The sequence below is a fragment of the Drosophila navojoa genome, chromosome 3 (assembly GCF_054131105.1).
Source record: "Drosophila navojoa isolate 15081-1374.11 chromosome 3, UAZ_NAV_1.0, whole genome shotgun sequence".
Classification (NCBI taxonomy): Eukaryota; Metazoa; Arthropoda; class Insecta; order Diptera; family Drosophilidae; genus Drosophila; species Drosophila navojoa.
The window spans coordinates 28,612,881-28,638,149 of NC_142891.1; the positions used below are offsets into that span (position 1 = coordinate 28,612,881).

At 40.0% G+C, this 25,269-nt stretch overlaps 7 protein-coding genes and 1 long non-coding RNA gene across 9 annotated transcripts; 4 read left to right on the forward strand and 4 right to left on the reverse strand.

Annotated features, from left to right (window-relative positions):
- Positions 1 to 7,213: 7,213 nt before the first annotated feature.
- Positions 7,214 to 11,638, reverse strand: LOC108658276 (acyl-coenzyme A diphosphatase NUDT19). Its single transcript, XM_030387633.2, has 6 exons — positions 11,363 to 11,638; positions 11,055 to 11,299; positions 10,720 to 10,986; positions 10,577 to 10,658; positions 7,696 to 7,903; positions 7,214 to 7,627 (listed from the first exon to the last, which is right to left on the reverse strand). The coding sequence occupies exons 1-6, from the start codon at positions 11,462 to 11,464 to the stop codon at positions 7,422 to 7,424; spliced, it is 1,110 nt and encodes a 369-aa protein (XP_030243493.1). The 5' UTR covers positions 11,465 to 11,638; the 3' UTR covers positions 7,214 to 7,421.
- Positions 11,639 to 11,904: 266 nt separating this feature from the next.
- MSBP (membrane steroid binding protein) lies at positions 11,905 to 13,271 on the reverse strand. The gene has a single exon (XM_018099106.3). It carries the CDS (start codon positions 12,999 to 13,001, stop codon positions 12,387 to 12,389), a length of 615 nt encoding a protein of 204 aa, XP_017954595.1. The 5' UTR covers positions 13,002 to 13,271; the 3' UTR covers positions 11,905 to 12,386.
- Positions 13,272 to 13,360: 89 nt separating this feature from the next.
- Positions 13,361 to 15,172, forward strand: LOC108649986 (uncharacterized). The gene is made up of 2 exons (XM_018099105.3): positions 13,361 to 14,505; positions 14,570 to 15,172. Exons 1-2 carry the CDS (start codon positions 13,608 to 13,610, stop codon positions 15,019 to 15,021), a joined length of 1,350 nt encoding a protein of 449 aa, XP_017954594.1. The 5' UTR covers positions 13,361 to 13,607; the 3' UTR covers positions 15,022 to 15,172.
- Positions 15,173 to 15,557: 385 nt separating this feature from the next.
- On the forward strand, positions 15,558 to 15,919 carry LOC115563921 (uncharacterized). Its single transcript, XR_016196491.1, has 2 exons — positions 15,558 to 15,767; positions 15,819 to 15,919. It is a non-coding gene; the product is annotated as an uncharacterized LOC115563921 (long non-coding RNA).
- A 2,917-nt stretch (positions 15,920 to 18,836) lies between these two features.
- LOC108649822 (uncharacterized) lies at positions 18,837 to 20,458 on the forward strand. The gene is made up of 3 exons (XM_018098892.3): positions 18,837 to 19,056; positions 19,118 to 19,974; positions 20,075 to 20,458. The coding sequence occupies exons 1-3, from the start codon at positions 18,982 to 18,984 to the stop codon at positions 20,181 to 20,183; spliced, it is 1,041 nt and encodes a 346-aa protein (XP_017954381.1). The 5' UTR covers positions 18,837 to 18,981; the 3' UTR covers positions 20,184 to 20,458.
- LOC108658442 (acyl-coenzyme A diphosphatase NUDT19) lies at positions 19,391 to 22,001 on the reverse strand. Its single transcript, XM_018111111.3, has 4 exons — positions 21,836 to 22,001; positions 21,581 to 21,777; positions 21,174 to 21,516; positions 19,391 to 20,855 (listed from the first exon to the last, which is right to left on the reverse strand). The coding sequence occupies exons 1-4, from the start codon at positions 21,929 to 21,931 to the stop codon at positions 20,451 to 20,453; spliced, it is 1,041 nt and encodes a 346-aa protein (XP_017966600.2). The 5' UTR covers positions 21,932 to 22,001; the 3' UTR covers positions 19,391 to 20,450.
- Positions 22,002 to 22,192: 191 nt separating this feature from the next.
- LOC108649827 (acyl-coenzyme A diphosphatase NUDT19) lies at positions 22,193 to 23,508 on the forward strand. The gene is made up of 2 exons (XM_030387635.2): positions 22,193 to 22,437; positions 22,501 to 23,508. The coding sequence occupies exons 1-2, from the start codon at positions 22,342 to 22,344 to the stop codon at positions 23,479 to 23,481; spliced, it is 1,077 nt and encodes a 358-aa protein (XP_030243495.1). The 5' UTR covers positions 22,193 to 22,341; the 3' UTR covers positions 23,482 to 23,508.
- On the reverse strand, positions 23,498 to 24,734 carry Ctu2 (Cytosolic thiouridylase subunit 2). 2 transcript variants are annotated; one of them, XM_089257682.1, is made up of 2 exons: positions 23,873 to 24,734; positions 23,498 to 23,809 (listed from the first exon to the last, which is right to left on the reverse strand). In XM_089257682.1, the coding sequence occupies exons 1-2, from the start codon at positions 24,732 to 24,734 to the stop codon at positions 23,520 to 23,522; spliced, it is 1,152 nt and encodes a 383-aa protein (XP_089113808.1). In that variant the 3' UTR covers positions 23,498 to 23,519. The 2 variants fall into 2 exon arrangements, with proteins under 2 accessions (XP_089113808.1, XP_030243492.1); XM_030387632.2 differs by having other exon boundaries at positions 23,498 to 24,734.
- Positions 24,735 to 25,269: the final 535 nt, after the last annotated feature.

Genomic DNA, 25,269 nt, shown 5'->3' on the forward strand with positions numbered 1-25,269 from the left:
CCCTTGCTTCGGAACCGGCCAACAGACAACGGCCAGCGAGCAGAGGAGGGGGAGTTAATCAAATTATGGCTTATCTCGACTTAGCGGAGGTCAAAACGCAAATAGCCATAAACATGTAGATTATAAACGAACGCCTGGGCAAGCGTTGTCCTTTGGTTCTTCTGACCTTGTTTTCGACCATTGGCCGCTCTTAATGCATCTCAAACTGTAATCAAGGAAGCAAAATTTGATTTACATACCTTGTGCCGGATCCAATTAAAATGATCAGAGTGCAAATTTTTAGTCTTGCAAACATAAAACTCAAGTTATTTGCTTCAATTGTTAAACTCGTGTTAGGAACTCCCAGAAATCCGATATAATATTCGCCAGTATGGTCAAGTCTTATCTGTATCTGTATCTGTATCTGTATCTGTATCTGTATCTGTATCTGTATCTGTATCTGTATCTGTATCTGTATCTGTATCTGTATCTGTATCTGTATCTGTATCTGTATCTGTATCTGTATCTGTATCTGTATCTGTATCTGTATCTGTATCTGTATCTGTATCTGTATCTGTATCTGTATCTGTAATCTGTATCTGTATCTGTATCTGTATCTGTATCTGTATCTGTATCTGTATCTGTATCTGTATCTGTATCTGTATCTGTATCTGTATCTGTATCTGTATCTGTATCTGTATCTGTATCTGTATCTGTATCTGTATCTGTATCTGTATCTGTATCTGTATCTGTATCTGTATCTGTATCTGTATCTGTATCTGTATCTGTATCTGTATCTGTATCTGTATCTGTATCTGTATCTGTATCTGTATCTTATCTGTATCTGTATCTGTATCTGTATCTGTATCTGTATCTGTATCTGTATCTGTATCTGTATCTGTATTATCTGTATCTGTATCTGTATCTGTATCTGTATCTGTATCTGTATCTGTATCTGTATCTGTATCTGTATCTGTATCTGTATCTGTATCTGTATCTGTATCTGTATCTGTATCTGTATCTGTATCTGTATCTGTATCTGTATCTGTATCTGTATCGTATCTGTATCTGTATCTGTATCTGTATCTGTATCTTGTATCTGTATCTGTATCTGTATCTGTATCTGTATCTGTATCTGTATCTGTATCTGTATCTGTATCTGTATCTGTATCTGTATCTGTATCTGTATCTGTATCTGTATCTGTATCTGTATCTGTATCTGTATCTGTATCTGTATCTGTATCTGTATCTTGTATCTGTATCTGTATCTGTATCTGTATCTGTATCTGTATCTGTGTATCTGTATCTGTATCTGTATCTGTATCTGTATCTGTATCTGTATCTGTATCTGTATCTGTATCTGTATCTGTATCTGTATCTGTATCTGTATCTGTATCTGTATCTGTATCTGTAATCTGTTATCTGTATCTGTATCTGTATCTGTATCTGTATCTGTATCTGTATCTGTATCTGTATCTGTATACTTGTATCTGTATCTGTATCTGTATCTGTATCTGTATCTGTATCTGTATCTTGTATCTGTATCTGTATCTGTATCTGTATCTGTATCTGTATCTGTATCTGTATCTGTATCTGTATCTGTATCTGTATCTGTATCTGTATCTGTATCTGTATCTGTATCTGTATCTGTATCTGTATCTGTATCTGTATCTGTATCTGTATCTGTATCTGTATCTGTATCTGTATCTGTATCTGTATCTGTATCTGTATCTGTATCTGTATCTGTATCTGTATCTGTATCTGTATCTGTATCTGTATCTGTATCTGTATCTGTATCTGTATCTGTATCTGTATCTGTATACATACAGATTTCTACCCGAAGTCCTATCCTCTGTTTAGCAAAATCGTCAAACAGACATATTCAACTCTTAACATAAATTAAATGGAAGTCAAAACAGTAAAGACACCAACGAGACCCAATTTCATTTTGACCACAAAATCTATAAATATCGACATTTGCTGAGGAATCTTTAGAGCAGAAGCCGAAGCAAGCTTCATTTCATGTTCAATTCAAATGTTGTTCAATCTCATTCAAACAATTTGTATTGTAGTTTTATTACCACAATAAAACGGATTAAGCGGCCCGGACTTTGGCAAAAGGGATGCAATGAACCCTGCTGGTAGAGTGGGCGTGTCGCAAGGGCGTCGCCCTCCTGCGACGTGTGTGTGTGCGACTGTGTGTAGCGCCTTTAAATTGACTGAATTTCCGCACGAATTAAATTTTCTGTTGAGCCGAGTGAGAAAATAAAGAAAGAATATTTCACGCATCAACTGGCAGACAAGACGCTGGGCGATGGGCGTGTTGGCCATATTATAGAGTCCTTCGAGTCCTTAGCCCCATTGCTGGCATTTATTCACACTTTACCGATTGTCGTTGTTGTTGTTGCTGCTGCTGTTGCACAATCAACGACACGTGGCAAGTGCCATATAATTTATATCAACGTCTTTACTTTATATTTTTTATGATTTTTTTTTTTCATTTCTTTTTTTTTGTCGTATTTTTGAGTGTCGAATTCGATATGCTTCCCGTTTAAAAAGATTTTGCACACATATACAAATATATTGATATAAATTCATACTTTAAATTATTTTTTATTTCTATTGACTCTCAAAAATTCATTTAGATTAAGTTTTTCATTATAAAAAGAAATTAATTTTCTTCAGCAAGTTTCTTTTAAGTGTTTACAATATTTCTCTGCGGCTGCTAAGCTGCTTTGGCCAAAAAGGAACATTTTCAAAGATATCTGTTTTCTTTATCAATTCGTTGGATTTTACGGTGCGGCTGTTCCATTCACTGGTTCCCTGTTGGCTCTGATCCCTATCTAAATCTATTACAACTCATATTCATATGCCACCCACCCACTTACACACACACACATATAAATATATATATATATATATATATATATATATATATATATATACACATACCTTCTACACTCTGTGCATGACATAGTCAGAAAGTGAAATCAAGTGTTAAAGAGTTTTAAGAAGGAAGTCGAAAAATCTTTACCCCTAACAATGTCGCAGTTCTTTTGCAGCCGTTTTTATGCTCAATACCTATTGCAAAATGGCGAAAAAGGGTACATTGTGTTTGAATATATACATATATTAAATTGTTCGATTGTAACAATGGATCTTGTCACGAATACATTTTTCTTGTGGTTGCCATTTATATAAATGGGAGTCTTGTATCTTAAAAGTCTACGGGCTTACAGAAGTATAACTAGCTAAAAAAAAATGCAAAGTTTCTTCGATAACCTCGAGAAAAATAAAAAACTTAAAAATAAGTTTCTTAAGCAATATATTTTCAAGCAAGAAAGAATGTTGAATTTTGTTAAATATTTGTTAGATATAGGGTATACTTCAATCTATCAGGTTTTTCACTCCTTTTTATGTAGCCCTTTTACGAGCAGTTTCGTTTGCTGCTTAGCCTAATATCGAAATAAACATACTTTATCCGTTATTGCCGTCAAATTTATGGTTTCTTAAATGCTGCTCCCAGCTCCCGGCGCCCAGCGCCCAGATCCACCTACGTCCCCTCAAAGGAAATATGAGACGCACATGTTACGCATTATACAAGGCAAATTGGATGGATTTTTGAAAAGGGTCTTTCAACTATGTGGCCAGTTTCTCAAATGCCTTCAATTGGATGAGGCAAGTGTTTCGACAGTTGGACAAGTTCACTAGACGAGATGTCTGTAGAGTGATAAGAATATAAATAGAGAAGGCTTGCTTAATCAGGTTTTGTTTGCATTATTTTGTTCAATTGTTGAGACTTCAAACGTAGCTCCCCAAAAATGCATTCACAATCGCAATTAAAACCAAGTTACAAGGTCACAATTTTTTGCGCAGACAATGGAAATTTGCTAAAAATGACGACGCGTCGTCGCTAACAAAATTGCAAATGTTGCACACGGGAAACATGTGCAAGTATGTGTATGTGTATGTGTGTGTGTATGTGTATGCAGCCTTTCCATGGAATGCAATTGAAATCCGTGACAATGCCAGGCAGGGGAAGGGCTGGTTAGGGGACCCCAGCAGACACCACCTACCCCAATGTACAACAAAAAAGAAGAATAGCAACCTACCGAAAACAGTTTCCCAGCACTGCTTTTGCGCAGGTCCAAGACTGGAAAGTGAACTGCAAGCAGAGGCAAACGACTCTCTACTACAACAACAAATACACAAGCAAAACAAAAAGCAATAATGGCGCCCAGGCAGGTATGTCGGATAAACGGAATAGTAATTAGTGCGAAAAAAGCGCAAGGAACAAACAAGCAGCAAAAAATATATTGGAACAAGCGCATAAATCATAATTGCTTGCACTCTCATTCGCACTAACAGCAACCTGGAATGTGTCTTACAGTTATGCTTTGTGGAAAGCGCAAATATCTACAATGTATGTATGCATATATGTATGTACATATGTACATACATACATATGTACAGTTCCAAGCGATATGCAGAGTTGCAAATTTATATATACACAAACATACATACATACGTGTGTGCATATACATACATATATACAAGGGTAGTCGATGCATACATATGTAAAGGACTGCCTGCCATTACATTCTCGCTGCATGCTCAGATAGCACCTGCAAATTGCTTTCGCCTGTTTGGCTTGCTTCATTGTTGCCTTTGCGTTTATATTTGCCTTTTAGTTTGCTTCTTTGTTGTTCCCGTTACATGTTCAATGTTTGTTTACAACGCGACTCAACTTGCCTTACTTCCAATACGCTCCTAATCCGCGGCGCCACCTAATCAAAGGATCTTATGTAGCATATGCAGCTAAATCACTGTCTACAACCGGACTAAATAAAGAAATCATTAGAAAATCGTGTAGGACATTAGTCCAACTGTCGGCAGCCACCCACAATTTGCACATAATGTTGAACACGCAAGTCAATTGATGCAATTTGTACGACAAGCTGGCAGCAATTGGATCGTCCCCCGGCTGGTGCTTAGCGCATGTTTCGTCTTCCTTTTTGGGTCCCCAGTGACAATTTGACATGAGAGTTGAAAATGCCGTTACAGGTTCACGGTCTGCCGCACGTGTGGGGCATAGATATCTACAGTTATATATGTATGTACATATGTGAATGTATGCGTTTGTGTGCGTGTGTCTCATCAACAGTTTGCAGCTGCTTTGGTGCTGATTTAAGGGTTGGCCGGCATTGCCCTTAAATGAATTGTGGCGATTTATTGCGGTAATACTCATTTAGTCGAAAGCCGTGTTGGTGGGTGTTATATATGTATATGTACATATGTGTGTGTGTCTGCGTGGCTCAAGTCGAGTGCAAACAATGCGCACAATAAAAATAAATCTCCAACTGTTTACGTGGGCTGGGCCTGCGGGGGAGGAGCTTTGCTTACAAGTGTGTTTAGTTAGACCCGTGGGAAGTCGTTTGTGGCGGCGGGCGATTCCTTTAAGGGCTGTCAATACCGCATCGCGTTGCCAATTACTTTTGAGCTTGATGCGCCATTGATTACCAACTGTTTTTGGTATTCATGTCACTTGCAGCACTGGCGGCTGCCTCCTCCTCTTGACCCCTCTGTCTATCTGCCTTCTGCTCTCACTAGTCTGCCTATCCGCAATGATCACTGTAATTGGGCTTTGCTTTGACAAAGCCAACTAGCCGAAAGGAAAAGTACGTGATATGCATTTTAGACGTAACTGGCTGGCAATTAATAAGCCAATTTCTTAGCACCACACTTATCAGTGGACCACGTAAATCAGCATTATGCTGAAAACGGAAATGAAAATGAGCTCGAAATTCAATTACAGTTAGCCAGGCAGTAGGGTGTGGAGGAGAAGGATATGTCCACCTTCTCCAGCATAAATCAAGTAGCTGCCGCACCTGTCGTCCTGGCGTAAATTTGCCAAGCCAGGCATGCGTCTTATTACATTTTAAGCGGCTTTAGAGACACTAGCAGCAGCAGAGCTCATAACTCATTGCTTCGCTTGCCTGCGCGACGTTTGTCGCATACTTTAATTTATTTTCTAATTTATGAGCAGCTTTGTTGCCTGGCTCTGACTGGCACTCTGTGGAGGCTGACGCTGCCAACCACACCAAATAGTGTTTCAGGGCCATGTTAATTGTTTGATAATGCTATCGTCCTGTGAACATAATAGCATAATTAATCGATATTAAATGAACACGGCAGCAAGAGCAGAACAATAAACGCCGGAAAACCCACAAAAGGTTAAATTAAACGAAGTAATTGTTACCGACACTGACAGCAGCCGAAGAGTCTCCCCTACGGCAACTTGATATTTTTGAGGGCTGGGCCCACTCGCACAATGCACAACAAACAGTTACCCAGACACGCACCAAGCCCAGCAGGTGGAGTGAGGGAGCGAAAAGGAGCGAACGAAACCAGGAGGGGAGTGGGAGTGCTTTTGAGAGTTTTTGATTTTTAAGCGTGGTTGAATGGGAGAATAGGTGGGTTGGCAAGTGGCGGGTGGCGGGTGGCGGGTGGCGGTTCACTGGCCCACTGACTGGCGGGTAGAGCGCACAAAGTCACACGACAGGTGGCGGCACTGAGCCGAGGGTTGGACCGCAAATTGATTTAAATGCATTCTTAATGGGATGAAATTATCTGCTTGCTCAGATTTGCGGTTTGACGGAGTCATTCCCCCACTTGATATACATATATACGCGACCTTTCGCTTTTGATGTGCATTTGCACAACGATTTACTGTAGTAAATTTAAGCTAACCTAACTTATATTAGTCTTAAGCTTAATCTGAAGCATTTCTTTTAATTAAAAATAAGCGCAACGTCTATAAAACTCGAATTAAATTTAAGTACTTGACGACCTACCAAATCCGCTTAAAATAATAACAAAATAACAATTTGTAGCTGCTCTTCGTTAACTACGGGTCACAGTTAGAATCCTTATCTATGCTAAGCAGAGGTCACACATTTTCTTTGACCTCTTGCCTAGCAAAAGCTGTGCAGTGGGGAGGGCTAAAATGCATAAAAGCAAGAGGGGGAGCTTATTTTAACACAGATTTCTTTAAAATAAAAATATTTCTTTTACCAAAATAATAATATATAAAATTACAAATTATTTAATAATAATCAATAAATTATTAAAAACATTCTAACATCACTTGAACGGGTAGAATGGGTGAACAGTTTGAAGGTTAAGTTTTAAACCTAAGCTAAAGGTCAAAATATAAAATATCTGAATTGCTTAAACTATATTATACACTCACTTCAGCATATAGTAGATGAACTCAGTAATTCAGCTGCTGTAAATAAATTGAGGTTATTTAAATGTCTACTTTAGATGAAACTGAAATTTAGATTAACAAAAACTACAAGAATTGCTTCATTATACCCTGAACCCATTGAAAATGGGAAATCAGGGTATAATGGTTTTGTTTTTAGCTTAAACTTGAAAGCCTATAGCTTGCTCTTTTCATTTGGTAGTTGCTTAGGAACCAGATGCCCATTCAAAGCTGGAATATTGATATATATTTTAAAACCGGTTGCTGTCGTTGACTCGTAGCGATGCAAATGCTTAGAAAGGGCATTCAGCTCGGCAACAGTTCCAGAAAACTCAATGGGCTTGGTGACCAAATGTGGTTCGGGCACATATAAGTCGTCGCCTGCAAATAAACGAAGCAATTAAAAACTGACACACGAGCCTAAAATTAAATTCAAAGCTAAAGTTAACCTGGCAGCGTAAATACCATGCCATCGCTGCATACGTAGGCCACTGGCATAAACATTGTGCAGCCCAGTTGACCGCGCTGCGAGGCAAAGGTACATAGCTTCTGGAAATCGTTGATGGAGCACAGGCGACTGAGTTCATAGATTTGAGGCGGCAAAAAAAACAGTTCCTGATCCTGATGCAAAAATAATAGTTCAAGAGGTGAGCGCCACTGCAAATCGATGAATAAATATACGATTAGAATGATTACCATATCGTCGCATTCCCGCGAAATGACCGTGTATGTGTGGCTTTTTTGTAGTTATTTTTTCCAAATTTTTATACCCTGAACCCATTGAAAATGGGAAATCAGGGTATAATGGTTTTGTTAAAAGTATGTAACAGGCAGAAGGAGGCGTGGCAGACCCCACAAAGTATATATATTCTTGATCAGGGCGACAAGCTGAGTCGCTTTGGCCCTGTCCGTCTGTCTGTCCGTCCGTCCGTCCGTCCGTCCGTCCGTCCGTATGTATGAACGCGTCGATCTCAGAAGATATAAGAGCTAGAGACTTCAACTTTTTTTATACCCTGAACCCATTGAAAATGGGAAAACAGGGTATAATGGTTTTGTTGAAATGTATGTAACAGGCAGAAGGAGGCGTGGCAGACCCCACAAAGTATATATATTCTTGATCAGGGCGACGAGCTGAGTCGATTTGGCCCTGTTCGTCTGTCTGTCTGTCCGTCCGTCCGTCCGTCCGTCCGTCCGTCCGTCCGTCCGTCCGTCTGTCCGTATGTATGAACGCGTCGATCTCAGAAGATATAAGAGCTAGAGACTTCAACTTTTTTTTAAAATGTCCGTATATAGCGCGCGCATATCGAGTTTATCACTAAAAAACGATAACTCATTCCGATACTTTTTTATCGATAAAAAACCTTATCGAAGATCACTTAAATAATTATATCTCCTACATCTTTCAAGCTAGAGTCTCCAAATTTAAAATATATATTAAGATGAATTTTATACAATTTCGGTTTTTGATAAAAATTTACCCCCCGCCCCTATATCCACCCCTTCACCCTCATCTTTGTAAAAGTCGTATATCAAATACTAGAGACTTGTGCTTCGGTATACACATACATTTTAACATTATGATTACGTTCTGAAAGTTTCATTACGATCGTACGTCTAGAAATTAAATTATTCAACAAATAAGTTATTATATTGCCAACACTGCAGCGCAACCCAAGCGCAATCGCCTGTATATGTGAGTGTGTGTATATGCGTGTGTTTGTTTGTATGTGTATGTGTGTGCGTGTGCGTGTGTTTGTTTGTATGCGTGTGTGTGCGTGTGAGTGCGTGTGTTTGTTTGTATGCGTGTGTGTGTGTGTGCGTGTGTGTTTGCTAATTATTATTGAAATATCAGTTGCTGGTAGGGTTCAGGGGATCTCGTAGTCGAGCAGTCTCGACTAGAGCTTTCTTACTTGTTTATTCTATGGTTATAATAACGAAAGCATATAAAATGTTGTTTAATTACGGCCAATTTTGTATACAACAGCAATGTATTTAGACATACGATCATTTCGGTGCAAGGCAATGTAAGTTCGACATACAACATGAAAAATGCTAGTTTATTTGTAATAAAAACTGTTTTAAAAAGAGTTGTTTTTTTTTTTTTTTAATAAAAAATAGGCTGCAAATTCATAAAAAAAATTTTCCTTAGTATGAAATTAAATATACTTATGCTATAAAAATATATTGAATGAGGCAAACATCTTCAGTTTTCATCTTCCTCATCGGTTTCATCTAAGTAATCTGCGCTTGTTATACAATTTTGAAGATTTAGATATTCACTATGATATTTAGGTGTTCTACTAATTCCATTACATTGATTTTTTAAAATAACTTCAATCTTCTTTTTTTAAATACTTTACTTGCTCTTATATAAATAAACTATTAATATTTTGATTCAAGTTTGATATTTGAAAAAATTGATTTTTTTTTTGTTCGTGTTTTCGAAATATTTATAATGAATTCCATTAGTCCGTGCTGCAAAATAGCTGTACGTAGTTTGCCTAAATTTAACGTTTGACTTTTATTATTATTATTAAATGAGTTGGCAACAAGATTTCAATTTTGGAAATCCATGTATATTAATTTAACGCAGTCGCATACGGATGGATTTGATCTAGAATTTCTATTCGTTTCGGCTATTCACTTGGCGCCAAAACATAATAAAAGAGTCAATGGTGCTATGTATTGAGTTTATAGGCGACATTGTATGACAAGGAACCAAATAGGCCATTTTAATTGTTTTCAAAAAAGTTGTACCCTGAGTTGTATCAGTTGGGAGGGTTCAGGGCATCTCCCAGTCGATCAGTCTCGACTAGAGCCCTCTTACTTATTTAATTTCTAGACGTACAATCTTAATAAAACTTTCAGAACTTAATCATAGTGTTCCAAAGCACAGTCTCTAGTACGTGAAATACGCATTTTACAAAGATGAGAGTAAGGGGGTGGATATAAGGGTGGGGGGTAAATTTTAATAAAAATCGAAATTCAATAAAATACATATAAGTCTACATTTAAAATTCGAAAGATCTAGCTCTAAAAGTGTAGGAGATATATTTAAATAACTAGCTTTCGGAATCTGTGGAATCTGCCACGATTCCTTCTGACTGTTACATACTTTTAACAAAACCATTATACCCTGATTTCCCATTTTCAATGGGTTTGGTTCAGGGTAACTAAACTAGAGCTAATTTAATTGTTATTGTTTGCAAGTATGTGAGACAGACGTTTTCTATTCGTTCGGCATTCAAATCTCAATTTCGCTAAAAATCAAAATACTCTAATTTCGTGGGAATGCGACAATATATATATTTGAAGAACTGCTTAGCTTACCAGACCTTCCTTCACCTCGGTGGGCTCTGCGAGCAAGCTTGGCTGTGAGTGCAGGAAGACCATATAAAAAACAGTTTCATAACTAAAAGGTTTAAAGTTTTCATTATACTAAATTAAAAATTTTGATTCCTTGAATGACTCACCGGTTCTTAACAAACGCGGGACTCGCCCAGGCGGACCATTCGTGCAGCGCCCATATATCGGGAACTACTTCTATATGTCGACATAGGGCTAAGAAATCACTAGGGTTGCTGTGCACGCGAGCTTGCCAAGTGCTCAGAGAATCTGCATCCAGCTGTGCTGCATGAGCGACTGCAGCCGTTTGATGAACCTGAGCTCGATTTCGACACAGCAGCACACCCACTTCCTCAAAGCACTCACGCAAAGCCGCCAAGCGCAGCGTTATCTCCCTAATCAAGCACAGAGATTAGATAGAATTTACATATACATATGTACATACTTTGCACCTTGCACTTACCGCGCCCAAATTTTGGAACGTTTAAAGAAACGATCATAGCAACCTGTACCCTGTGGAGCTAATATGTTTGGCCTTTGTTCGCTGATCAGTACAAGACTACGCAGCGACGTTTGGGTAACACCAAACTCCTCAAAGTACTGAAGCCAGGCAACGCTCTCATCCGCCTCCACTTCCAGCAATCCGCCAGGAAAAACTGTTTGGTTAGTAGCCATGGCCGTCGCATCGGTACGCTTTAACATGAGCACCTAAATAATGCCAAAATTAAGTATACAGAAGCAATAGTTATTCCTTGCAGGTTTGCCACGAACATTGTAATCCTCGCCAGCTGCTGCTGCAGGCGTCACTATGATGAGGCTCGCCGAAACACGCCATCTAGGATTCGAATTCACTGAGCTTCCGCTGGCCTGCATGACTTTTACTTAAAATTTAGTTAAGTTCTTTACACTGCTTCAAGTATTTAATTCGGTATTAATACAACCTGTTGCTAGCTACTGATTTGATTAACTTATTGCGCCGACAACAACGATATCGATAGCTATGCGATTACTTAGCTATCGATTAGCTCAAAATATACATACACATGACATATGTACATATGTTGAGACTCTAACCAGAGAAGGCGGGAGTACAGCTGCACCTAACTACATTGTTTATGATAATAGTATGTATGAACATATATATGTACATGTATTGAAAGCTATTCAATGCATTTTAGGTGATTTGTTACCAATTTAGTCAACTAAAGCGACTGACCAGCCTATGCACAATTTAATAGCCTCCCCTCGCAACTATTAAGTAAAGAATTTGCATTCAACGTGTTCCCAAGTACATTTGTACATACATACATGCATACTTATTTATACATACATATGTACATATTTATATATTTAATCAGCTTTTGACATTTCATGTTATTCTAGCTTTATTCAATGCGATTTTTTAGACCATTTAGGATCAGTGCTAGGGTTTATGTGTTTACTGTTCCACTTATTTATGTATACAATTTGTTGCACAATTTTGATTTGAATATACCAACAATAATTTTTACCTATTTTATATTTTCCATATATATATATATATATATTCTTTGTTTTAACATACATATATAAATCTTATAACATAGTTTTCTCATTAGATCTAGATGTTTTTACAGCTTGCCTATGCCACTGTGGGTGTAAGGGATGTATATGTAAGTGGGTGTGTATGTGTGTGTATTTGGGTGTAAAATCATAACTAGATTGCCAAGACGTACGCCACTTGTCGCCTTTTGTGCTAATCATCGTTAAGCAGCAAAAGTTTTTCATGCCTTTCATACACCTCCCGTTTCGCGATTTAGTTGTCTTTCTTGCTGCCGTCGTCGATATTCTCATCTTCATCGTTGCTATCGTTATCATAGTTCGTCGGCTGCTCACCATTACGCAGCAATTTACCGACAAAGTCGTACTTCTCCTTGAATTGCATTTCCCAATCGCGCACCGAGTCCATTTCCATCATGTTAAGGTCGCTCAGATCATCGTACTCATCTTTATCGTTAGGCACTACACTAAAAGTGGCCAAATTTCGTGATGCATCGCGTCCGGCAAATGTGGCATATGGTCCCCCAGGTCCATAGAAACGTTTGCCCTTTGTGACGTCATAAACATTACCATTGACCGCAACCAAAACACGGCCATCTGGTTGGTTGCCATCGTATTCACGCAGCTCCTTAATAGTGAAATCTCGGCGCAATTTTGGCAATTGCGGCTCAGCCGGCTTCTGTGCCGAATCCCGAGATCCCGGGCCCTCGCAGCGATCTCGCACTATCTTATAAACCAGGAAACAAATTATGGACAACAATGCCAGATTCATCGGACTGTAGAAGATTTCCCGAAATGCGGCCCCCAGAAATGACGGATCGGCTGTTGCATCAGCCTCGATCGTATTTTGTTGCTTTTGTTGGGTTTCCATCTTGCAAGTTGCTTTGCTTCTTGTCGGTCCGAAAGTTTTTTGTTGAACTTTGCTCACGTCTTTCGCCTTACTTACAGCTGTGCGTACTTATGGTTGAAATGTAAAACGAAATTCGGACACCACTAATACAGATAAACGACTCTAGCATTTATTATTATACACAATATATATTGACTTCTCTTTCTCGAAGAAATATATTTTTCTTTTTCACCCAGTCAGCCTACTCTTTAAACAGCTGCAAAAGGTAGTGCTGACAGCTGACAACGAATCATCGACAAGGAATCATCGGTTATCGGCACTAGAGATACACACTATCGGCTGTGGATACTTGTTGCTCCTGAATATAACAACGGATGACAACTACATGGATTTATCAACACTGACATTCAAATTCGTGCCGACTCTTCAAATAACTTCGATTAACAAGAAATAGCCCGAATAATATGCATTTATTATGTGCCCACAACACAAAAAACTCACTTGCTAGATAGTTCAAGATGCACACAGACACGTGCCACCGCAGTTGCCCAATATATTCGCGTATTTAAGGGCGAGCAGCATTCATCCAAAGGCACTTGTGTCTGTCAGTTGCAAACCAAAGCAGTTATGAATCTTCCATTAACCATCATTTGGTTGGGCTGCATCTGTGCAGGCAGTGCCCAAAGTATCGAGCGACTGCTAGCAGAGAGCACTAAGGAGTTAAATGAAACTAAGGCGCTTTTACGTCACATCGATGCCACAAACGAAAACATTAGAAACATCATCGAACAGCAACGCGGCTGGCTGGATGCGATCAAAAATGTAGATGGCCAACTGAACAAACTTAACCTTTTTCTCGATGCGCAATCTGTGGTCGTTCAGGAGGCATTCAATAACATCACACTTAAGTCTGCTATTCATGCTGATCGTGTGTCCAAAGAATTGGGAGGCTTGGCCCGTCTGCAGATCTCAACAAAGCAACAAATTAGCGGGTTGGAGAAAAAACTGGATGGGTATCAGAAACACGTACTACAGAATACACGCAGCATTGAGAACAATATATTAGATCTGACAAAATTAATAACGCGCGCTGTACTGCCGCAATTGAATGGACTTCAGTGTTCATTTGATAGCCTGGAGACATCCCAAATCAACATCGAGGTGGAACTGAAGAGCTTGGCGCGCCTCAAGGAGATTAGCGAGGATTCTAATCTCAAGTTGATCACATTGGCTAGTAAGCTGATTAGCTTGAATCGCACACAGGACACCCAGTTTGAGAAGTTAGCGCATGCAGTGTCCCAGCTGAAACCTCTAAATTCCTGGCAAATTGAGAGTGCTCTTCGAGAGTTGATCGTGTCCCAAAAAAGAATCGAGTTGGATTTGGAGGCATGCGATCGGCGTCCAAAATATCATTATGACAAGCATTCTAGCCCTTCTTCCCGTCCCTCCTATGAAGTTGAGTCAGTCGATATAGCTCCTCCTCCACAATCACAAGTCCGGAGCCATAAGGAACCCAATCAGCAGAGTACGTCCCACGCATTACAATCTATATAATTTAAATCTCAAGTACTTTATTATTTGTCTTTAAGGCTCTTACTACGCCAGCGTCTATTCCCAAGTACCTTCCTCTAAGCCAATACCCGGTAAACCAAGAAATCCCAACTACAGTTCTTATGTAGCCGTACCTGCAACCAGTTCCAGCTTCAGTTCTAGTTCCGTCTCTTGGCAGCAACCTTTGCCTTGGGAAACTGTGCCTGCTTATCAATCCACTCCAGCGGTCGTGTCCAAACTAAGACCTAATCCCCCCATCTGGTCTCCTACGTCACACAAACCTTACCAGCCCGCTCCTGCATCTGCTCCAGAGCGCAAGAGACCTGCTCCTTATCCGCAGCCATGTGCCCAGAATCAGTATTCGCAGCATCCACCGCGCCACTTGGGTTCCTCTCCACCTAAATCCTATGCTCCTCTAGCACACGACGTGACTTCAAATAAACGTTATTCATTCTGGCACGGCAGCAACTCCCCATCGGAAGGGTACTAAGACCTCAAATTGATATTTTGTGAATTTGATGAATGTGATTTTACGGCACACGATATAAATTTATATACTATATATATAGCCAATATTCAAATATGTGTAAATATTTCTAGACAATTGTAAAATTATCGATTAAATAAATACATTTTTATTAGCTTTAAAAAGTGGAAAATTTTCAGAAAACGAATGTAATAAGTATATATAAATATTATATATCTATACATATAAAAGAGAGTTGTTAAAAGTGTTACTACACTTATAACTCGAGATCTGCTGGACCAATTTTCATGGTTTTTGATTTGTTGGATTTGTCTCCGCTACGAGTAGGATAGTAGATCTTAAAAATACTGAAATAATTTGACGAATACTTGAAAAACACGGTTTTTTCCCTAAAGATTCAAATTTCCATTAATACTCAGTAGGCTTGATAACAGTGACAGTTTTCGGTCCTGCTCCTTTTGTAAATCTCTGCTACGAGTAGGATAGTAGATCTTAAAATTACTGAAAAAGTTTCACGAATATTTGAAAAACAAGGTTTTTTCCCTAAAGATTCAAATTTCCATTAATACTCAGTAGGCTTGATAACAGTGACAGTTTTCGGTCCTGCTCTCATATTAAAAAGTAAATAAACAAATGTAGTCAGTCAGTCTACGGCACAGCCTCAGGCGAACCTGACTATTCATAAAAAAAAGCACATTTGATAAAAATAATACGCGTGCATACAGAAGCTAAATATCTCGAAAGTTCAGGTATTTGTTTTCTCGATTGTTTTATGAGGTTTTGTGCGAGGGCATATTCAGTATTACTATTAATAAAAATGCCGCGTCCTAGAAGATCTAATCTTTCCCGGCCGACCCATGATGCAATTAAGCAACGGAATATCGCGAGTCAATTATTTGACGACGAACGAGAAATCGCCCGAGAAAGGCGCCGCGTTAGTACCCAGCAAAGGTCCTTAGTTCGTGCTTCTCAAAGAGAGGCAGCCCGTGAAACTGGTTCATTATATGATATGATTGCACCATTGACTACAGCTTGCATCGTTTAGTTTACATTGGTCCAATGGACGTTGTTTGCCAGCATTGTGGCGCATTGAAGTTTGCTAATGAAACGCCCGGTTTGTGCTGCCTTAGTGGTAAAGAGACATTGCCATTAGTGGTCCCGCCACCAGGGCCATTGCGTTCCCTGCTTTATGGCGAAACACTGGAATCACGACATTTTCTAGCGAACACTCAAAAATACAATGCCTGTTTCCAAATATCATTGCTTTCCACAAAAATACTAAATGGTTAAGTGAGCGAGCAATTTTGGCGGCTAATAATAAAGATGTGGATGACCCTAATTTTATAATTCAAAATAAAATCGTTGGTACTCTGTATCCATTCAAATCTATCGACTGTGTAACAAACGAAGAAGAAGCCACTATCCAACTGAATTTTTGAACTCCTTGGATGTGCCTGGTTTACCACCGCACAATTTACAGCTGAAGGTTGGTTTGGTAGTTATTATGCTTGGAAATTTAAACCAACCAAAACTGTGCAATGGAACGCGTTTGGTGATAAGAAAACTGATGAGCAATGTGGTTCACGCGTCGATACTCAAAGGAAAATTTAAAGATGAGGAAGTTCTTATTCCTAGGGTTCCGATGATCCCAACAGATATGCCCTTTGAGTTTAAATGAATTCAATTCCCAATTCGTCTTGTCTTCGCCATGACGATCAACAAATCACAGGGCCAATCTTTGACTATTTGTGGCCTCAATCTAGAAAATGCGTGTTTTTCTCATGGTCAATTGTACGTGGCATGCTCACGTGTTGGCAAACCATCCGTATTATTTGTTTTTGCACCTGACCGAAAAACAAAGAATATCGTTTACCACAAGGTGCTTGATGAAAATCCGATTAATAAATTAATCAGAGTGTATCCCAACCTGAACAACTCAGCTTTCAACTATTTTCTACCTAGAAATAATGGATAGGGCAATGCAACGTTTGCCGGGCCAGCTAGTGAGATATATATAAGATATATATAATATATAATATTATATATAATAAATATTCCTTATATACAATACTATGTCAAATAGCGGCTGTATTATATATTTCATAAGAACCGAAAACCTTCAAGAGTTATTAACACATAACCTCTAGTAATTCTGTAACGCAGACAGAATGCCAAGAATGCTGCAGACTGAAATTGTACATATAGCTTTCGTATCTGGACCATCTGTCTTGATTTAATCCAGATTGTGCATAATTACGCTTCATGGTGGCATTAAATTTGTTCAACTGTTTGTAGCCAACGTTCTGATATCGGCAGCAAAGTTATAGTCAATTTTGTATATTTTTATGTACATTTATTAGTTATATATTCCAAATATCACTGTCTTACGGCTTAAATTGACAAACAAAGAGCTATAATTATATCATAATTGTATTCTACAAATAAACCTTTATATGATATAATTATATAAAAAAAAAATAAAAACAAGTAAGAAGACTCAAGACAAGTTGAGACTGCTTGAGTAGGAGATACCCTGAACCCTCCAATCTGATATTCTAATCCCTCTGCTCTTCTTTTAGGCGCTCTGCTAACTGCGCAGTAAGCAGCGACTGCGCTTGGAATTTATTTGTTGAATACTTTAATTTCTAGACATACGATCTTAATGAAACTTTCAGAACTTAATCATAATGTTCAAATGTATGTACATTCCAAAGCACAAATTTATAGTTTTTTGAAATACGCTTCTTACAAAGGCCTGGGTGAGGGGGTGGATATAGGGGTGGGGTTAATATACAACAAAAACCGAAATTACATAAAATTCACAAAAGTCTACATTTTAAATTTGGAAGCTCTAGCTCTAAAAAAGTAGGAGATAAAATAAAATAACTAGCTTTTGTAAGGATTTCAATCGATAATGAAATATCGGTAATAGTTATCAATTTTTAGGGAAATACACTATATACACGGGCCTAGGAAAACAAATTTCAAGTCTCTAGCTCTTATATATTTTGAGATCGACCCGTTCATACATACGAACGGACAGACGGACAGGGCTAAATCGACTCAGCTCGTCACCCTGATCAAGAATATACAATATACATATACATACATTGTGGGGTCACCCAGGCCTCCTTCTGCCTGTTACATACATTTCAACATTATACCCCGATTTCAGGGTATAAAAACATGTTCACTCTTTTTAAACTGCTATGAGATTTATACTGTTTGTGACGCGGGACTATAATATTCTGTATTTGTGAATTGTTTTCAAATTTATGTAAGATATAAAGATGTGTGTATGTACATACGTGACATCATTATACAATACACATTTCTTTCCTACATACGAACATACATATGTATGTCCTGAACAAATCCAACATTTTGCAAATCAAGGTTTATAGGCGTTTTACTTATTTAATTAAAAATGCCTCAAATTTTAGTGAATGAACTAAATTTAGAATTCGTTGATTGGACTACGACGCAGCAACAGCTGCACGCAGCCGGAAATTCTAAAATTCGGCACGTCTCGAGCACCTTCCATTAAAACTTTATATCAAGAGGGCTTTAGGTAGAAGCAATCATAGAAGAATATTGAGACGTGCCCAAACACATATTTTCAGAACTTTTTCGCAGTCGAAATGTCGTTGAACTATTTAATTTTGATGTTTCCGAGAGCTAAGCGCCAAAGATTAAGGGGCAGCCTTAGCTGATTGGAAATGGAGGCTGGAAGCTGTCGTAAGTTTTGATAGCAAACAAGAATATGTGTACATATGTACGGTGGATGTCCCTTGAGAAAGATAACTGACTTCTAAATCAAATAGAATATAATAGCATTTTAAGCTGTCGCTGATAGGGTCAAAGTGCAACCGGCACGTGCCACTCGGTTACAACGCCGACTATTTAAGCCATGACCCACGCCAACGTGGAGCAGTTCGAAGCGAATCAAACGAGCTGACAATCATGAAACTACAATTGGTTTTGCTCATTGTATGCCTGGTTAGCAACTGCAGGGCTCAGGAGGAACCAGAGGAGCAGGTGAGATCTTTTGAGGAAATCAGTAGCCAAATCTCAACATTCGAACGTCATCCCTCACCAGGAACAGGAAGCAGAGGCAGGTGAAGCAGCAGCTCCTCTCAATCATGGGGACCGCCGGCCGAACACGAGCAACGCTGGCATACGTCGCATTTTGGACGAGAATACAAAGGTTCTACGACAATTGGACAACATGGCGCAAGGGATAAGCAACTCGCAGAAGGGCATTGAGGGTAAGTTGAGGCTGTTGGGTCAGGATGTCGCCGGCATTGAACGCCTGGAGGATGGCCTCAAGAAACTCGAGCTGAGCACAGCTGCGAATTTTCATCTTACGGCACATGGAATTCGTAACCTGACCTCTAGCATTCGAGCAGCTGAGAATAAAACGGATTGGGCTCTCTTGAATCTTGCACGTGGGCAGCAGGATATCAAGCAGTTGATTTCCAAGGTCGATGCCAATCAGAATAAGCAAGAGCGTAGCCTCGATCAAGCTGCCAAATCCGTGACTCTGCGTCTCTCAGCTCTGGACAACTTGCTCAAGCAGTCCGTTCTCAAAGAAGTAGTGGCCCTCGTCCAAGTGGCAAAGAAACTGGAGCAGTCCCAACGACAAATTGAGAACAAGGTCGGCCATCTGGATGAATTGACCGCGTTGTCTGGCTTAACAGCCAGCAAGGTGCAGCAGTTGGAGCACGGAATGCGCTCCATAAACAGCACGCAGCAGCGCCAATTGGCTGCAATCGGGCACACGATAGAACATGTAGGAGCCAGCACCTGGCAGATCGACAATAAGCTCGGCGTACTGCTCAGCACACAGAAAAACATTGAACGTGCCTTGGTCGAATGCAAGAAATGTTTCCCCTCCCACAAGCAGCCGGAGCATCCACATGATCGTTGGGAACAACCTGGATATATATCCTACGAGTAGGTTAAGCAATTATTAATAACTGTTCGGTTCAAAAACTGTTTCTTTTTCTCTTCTTTTTGCCTTCCTCTTCCACTCTCCTATCGCTGTACACTGCAGTCACAAGGAGGTAAATAAGCCATCTTCAAAGGAATATGAAAACAGTTATGATCATGCCGACGAAACCTCCTATCTGTACCAGCTTTGGTATGGAAAGGACGATAAATAGATGACCTATAACTACAGTATTGTTGATCTAACCTCAACTGGTTGTGCAATCAGAAAGCAAGCGCATAAAATCTGTAACATTTCTTAATTATTTGAAAGCAAAAGCGGAACTTTTTATTTAGGATTTTAAACTAAAGAATTAATAGTTGTCTTTTAACTAACAAATGCACCAATTGAGCCCCTATTGTCTTTTATAGTGGACAAACACTTGTAACAGATTTTGTACACACATGTCACACTTACAAATTGTTAATAAAGTTATTTGTTGTTAAAGATTTTTTGGATCTAAAGGAATAGCGTGGTCATCTGTTGACTCGAAATTGACGACCAGCTGCGAATCATATTGATTCTTATGCTCGGAACGATGCAAATTCTTTTTGGCCAGCGTGCGAAATTCTGCCATTGACATGCCTGTCTCGATTTTTTCGCTACTCGCATCGGGTACTAAGGGATACAAGTCGTCGCCGGGTAGTAGATGAACGAAGCCATCTGTACATTTGTATATTACAGGATGGATGACCACGTCTCTCTCGAATGAGCGCTGCTGAGCAAACAGGCGCAATTGTTCGAGCTTCTGAAAGTTCAGACAACGCGAAAGTTCGTAATATTGTGGCGGTGGTAGCCATAGTTCTTTCTTGAGCGCAGATTTCAGATAGTCCAAAGGAGCACGCCACTGTTAAGGCCACCATATATGTACATATAAGAGAAATTAAATATATGTAAGTTCGGGAATCAAAAATACAACCTAATTACTATTTTTGTTCTAATCAACACAGGTAGATAGACAAGGTCTAGTTGGATGTTCGCGAATAGACGTAACTCTGATCATCGGGCGAGCTCATTTTCAAATATTTGATAATGGCGTTATTTAGGAAATGGTTAGCGTTTTGAAGAAAACGCAAGATCGGTTAAGATAAACCACATCTCTGAGATCTTTGTTGAACAAGCCTTGTTCTCTTTCTTGCTATGTTAATGCTCGTCGTATGCAAACCTTATAATCCTTCACTTCATTAGGCTCTGTTAGCACCTGCGGCTGGGCTTGGAGAGCAGCTAAAAAGAAGACTGTTTCGAACCGCTTCGGGAAAGTAGACGGCGTACGCCAAGCGGACCATTCATGCAACGACCACAGATCGGGCACCACATCTAACTCTTCGCAGAGCGTCAAATACTTGCTGGCATCGTTGTGGACAATGCGTTGCCAATGCTGCCGATCAAATTGCTCATTGAATTGTGCATACCCATCGGTTCTGGTCAGAGTCTTGCGATCACGGCACAGCAAAATACCCATTTCTTCGAAAGTCTCCCGTAAAGCAGTCAAACGTAGTGCAACAGCACTATAACGGGAAAAAAAAAGGATAAAGCAATAATTTGATAATCTATTCGCAATTTCTACTTTACGCATTAAGGGTTTCATTAGAGCCCTTCGTACTCGCAGCTCCTTTGCATATCTTCTTTAATTTCTCAGCACTCCCATTGTAGCGATTAAAGTGTCTTAGCCAAACTGGTGAGCTGTCCACAGTTTCACAAACGCCACCGGGAAACACTGAAGCGTCGGGCATGAAGGTTGACTTAGAGTTACGCGTAAGGAGTAGCGCCTGTAAATATTTAAATAGATTACGACATTGCGATACATATCAAGCAAACTATACATACATTATAATCTGAGCTGGCGGGTGCAACTTTAGTATCCCTAGACAATAGTATAAGACTAGCCGAATGACGAATTTTATCAACAACTTTTTTCGCCATAATTTAGGTAATAAAAGCAATAACAACAAATAGATCTATCGATCTAGTTGATGGTATAGCTGCCAATGCACTATCGATTGGCGATAGGTTGCCAACCATCAGTCGACAGTCGATCTAGCAGCTGCTTGACTTCAACCACTGACCAAACAACACATAGACTAGACATGTAGTACAAAGTTTTTCAACACCGAAAAATCTGCCTCTTAGGTCCTATCACTGACCAAACAGTGGTCCTATCGAATTCGAATTTGCCTAGCAGCTGCTTGACTTCAACAATATTATGTATCGATATCTTTAATTTATTTGGACAGCTGTTGAGCTTCAGCTGCGCGGTGCAAAGGTTGAAAATAAAATATGATTTATTAAGGTTTTACTGCTACAGAAGCCACGCTAAGTTGGCAATCGTTAGTATGGCTAGCTCAGATCAGATCCAATATAGGCCCTCAGCTAGTTTAATATTGGCAAACAAACAAGTGTTCCATGCAAAAAAAGAATTCGATTATAACGTAAGAGTAAATAATAGTATTATTCATGTTCAACCAAAAAAGATTGCCACTTATTACTGACAGCTATTACTAATGAAACGGACAGAGCGCACATCGTATGCACTTAATCACTGTGTCTTTCCTGGAGGCGTGTTCGATGCCCAGGCAGATGAATCCGCCGATTGGTTGATCTACTTCCAACAATGCGGTGTTTCCCGGGACCAGCTAAAGTTATTGCACAGCCGGCAATCGATGGGTAGACCGGAGCTCATGACCCAAGGGTTAGAGTTCTCACGTGATATCTCACTTCGCCTAACAGCGCTACGAGAAGCCTTTGAGGAAGTGGGCATTCTGTTGTGTCGCAAGAATCTCAAGAATTTGAAAGGTGGACAGCCAGCGCAGGTGGTGCAACTGTTCGATCGTGAATATTGGCAGCAGCGAGTGCACAATGATGCGCAGCAATTTCTTGTCCTCTGTCGACATTTAGCTGTTGTGCCAGATCTGTGGGCACTCAACGAGTGGTCCATTTGGCGTACACCAGCATCTGCCGCGAGTCGCAAATACGATACGGTCTACTATTTGGCTGCCTTGGACCTTGACTGCAACGTGGACTTGTTACTTGAACCAACTGAAGTAGCTGCGGCTTACTGGCTACAGCCTTCTGACTGTTGGCTTCAAAGTCGAGAGGGCCTTATTTGGTTACCATATATATTGCTTTACGAGACGGCGCGTCTCATGAGCATTCAACGTTGGCAGCAGTTGCTACAATTTGCATATGAGCGCAGTCCACAAGGATCTACACTGCTTCAGCCCATCTATTATCGCACAAATGACTGTCTCATTGGCGTGCTTCCAGGCGATGAGCTGTACTTGCCGGAGCCGGAGTACTGCAACGAATCCATAGTATTGCCGTGCTCTATTAGTGAACTTAATGCTGTAGCCAAGCGCTTCAATCGGTATATGATTTACAGCTTTCAACATGTGGATTTTGCTTGTAATGTGCATCCACTTGACGGACATTTTCCGCTGCAAACGCGTGTCAATGCGCTGCTAGCCAAATTATAAAAAGACAGTTAAGTACTTCGACATAAACTTCGATTTAATTAGATTAAGGTGCCGCTACTTAGCTCAGCTTGTATATTCCGACATGCATGACACAATTCTGCTCTTTCGTTCAAACGCTCTAAGACGCGTTGTTCCAGCACGTCACAGCTGCTCTTTATATGTAGCTCCACGCCGACTTCGGAGACAGCACGCGAGTACTCAATTGCTAGCAAAGTGTCGGAGATTTCATCATCAAGTAGAGATTGGCACAGCGCACAGTGAGAAGCCTGAGTTTCTATGGAATTTCGTTTAGGGGCAATTTTATCACCTGTCCGAAAAACTGTCGACACTGTGGATGCATAATTCAACTGAAGATTGTCCACAAAGTCCCTAGTCAAGTTCTGCAGGCAACCTCCGGATAATGGATAATGACTAGGAGCGTCCACACGAAATGCTTGAAGCTCTTGTGCATGAACATAGAACTGTACTTCCTGATCGTTGAGATCCTTCAAAGGACGCAACAACTTGACATCTCCCATCAGACGATCATCCAGCAAGGCGACATCCAGCGCAACGCTTGCCCCGCGCCCCAGAGCCACGGATGTCAGAAGCTGTGTAGCCAAGGTGACACTTATGCTGGGCTCAAAGACATAAGAACACTTTAACTTTTCAGCCACAACACCTATGAGGAATTTACGTTTCTGCTGCATGTAGTCCTGACGGGAAGTCGAACTGTTAAATTTATCCAGAATCGAGTCCAACTGGCGGGGTGTGTAGTCCTTAAGCAACTGTAAGCTTTGGGGGTCGCCATCTAGCTGAATTACATAAAACTCAAAGGGTTCATAACGCCGCTTTAGCCCATTAAGAGCTAGTAAAAGACTCTCTTCTTCCTCGATGGGCGAACAACGAGCATCAATGTAAAGAACACGGGCATTGCAGTGCAACCGCTTAAACGTATTTTGTGTTTGAGCAAAGTGAACCATATCCAGTAGCACCAGAGACTCTGAGCTACCATCAATCACCAGCAAAATTTCAGCATTGCGTGGCAGCACTTTCGCAGCTCCTAACGCAGCACGGAATTTGTGCCTTACATACTTGAGAAAACATTCTCTACATTCAGCCGATCGAAAGTTTAGTTTGTAAAGCTGTAGTGAGTTTTGGTCGCACTTGCTGCAGATGCCAGCACTAAAAACCATGCCAGTTGCTGAGCAGCCAGGCAACATTGCATGTGTGCCACCTTCATCGCCAAATTCATCTTCGCCAATGCTGCACATTATAGATCAACTTCAACAAATACTGAAATATAAACCAACCTACTCACTAAAGAATAGGCGCGTGCACATGTTAGGTATGATATATTAAACGATAACAATATAAGTTAGAGCATGCAGAGGTGCTATTGATTTCGATATCAATTGTATCGATTGGAAGTGCGATATGCAGTAGCCAAGTTGTCAAGCAAGCAACCTTGCGACTAGTAATAAAGTGCAGTGAAAAATATAAAAACTATTAAAAACTGTGACTTATTGTTAAAAGCATATTGCATACGTTTAATTAAATGCATAAGGTATGTTTGAAGTGTTGAAATATAGAAAACTGCAAAGCTAATTCCTAAAATTAAAGCGCACAGTTTTAGCTGCTACCATTGCATGTGTGAGTGCAAATGTAATGTGTATGTGTCGCGTATGTATATACGGCTGCGTGCGTGTGTGTGGCTGTAGTACGCAAGCAAAGTATCGGATGGCAAAATCGAGAAACTTTCTTATTGGAACATACACAAACGAATGGCTGCCATAGTGGTGAGCCTTC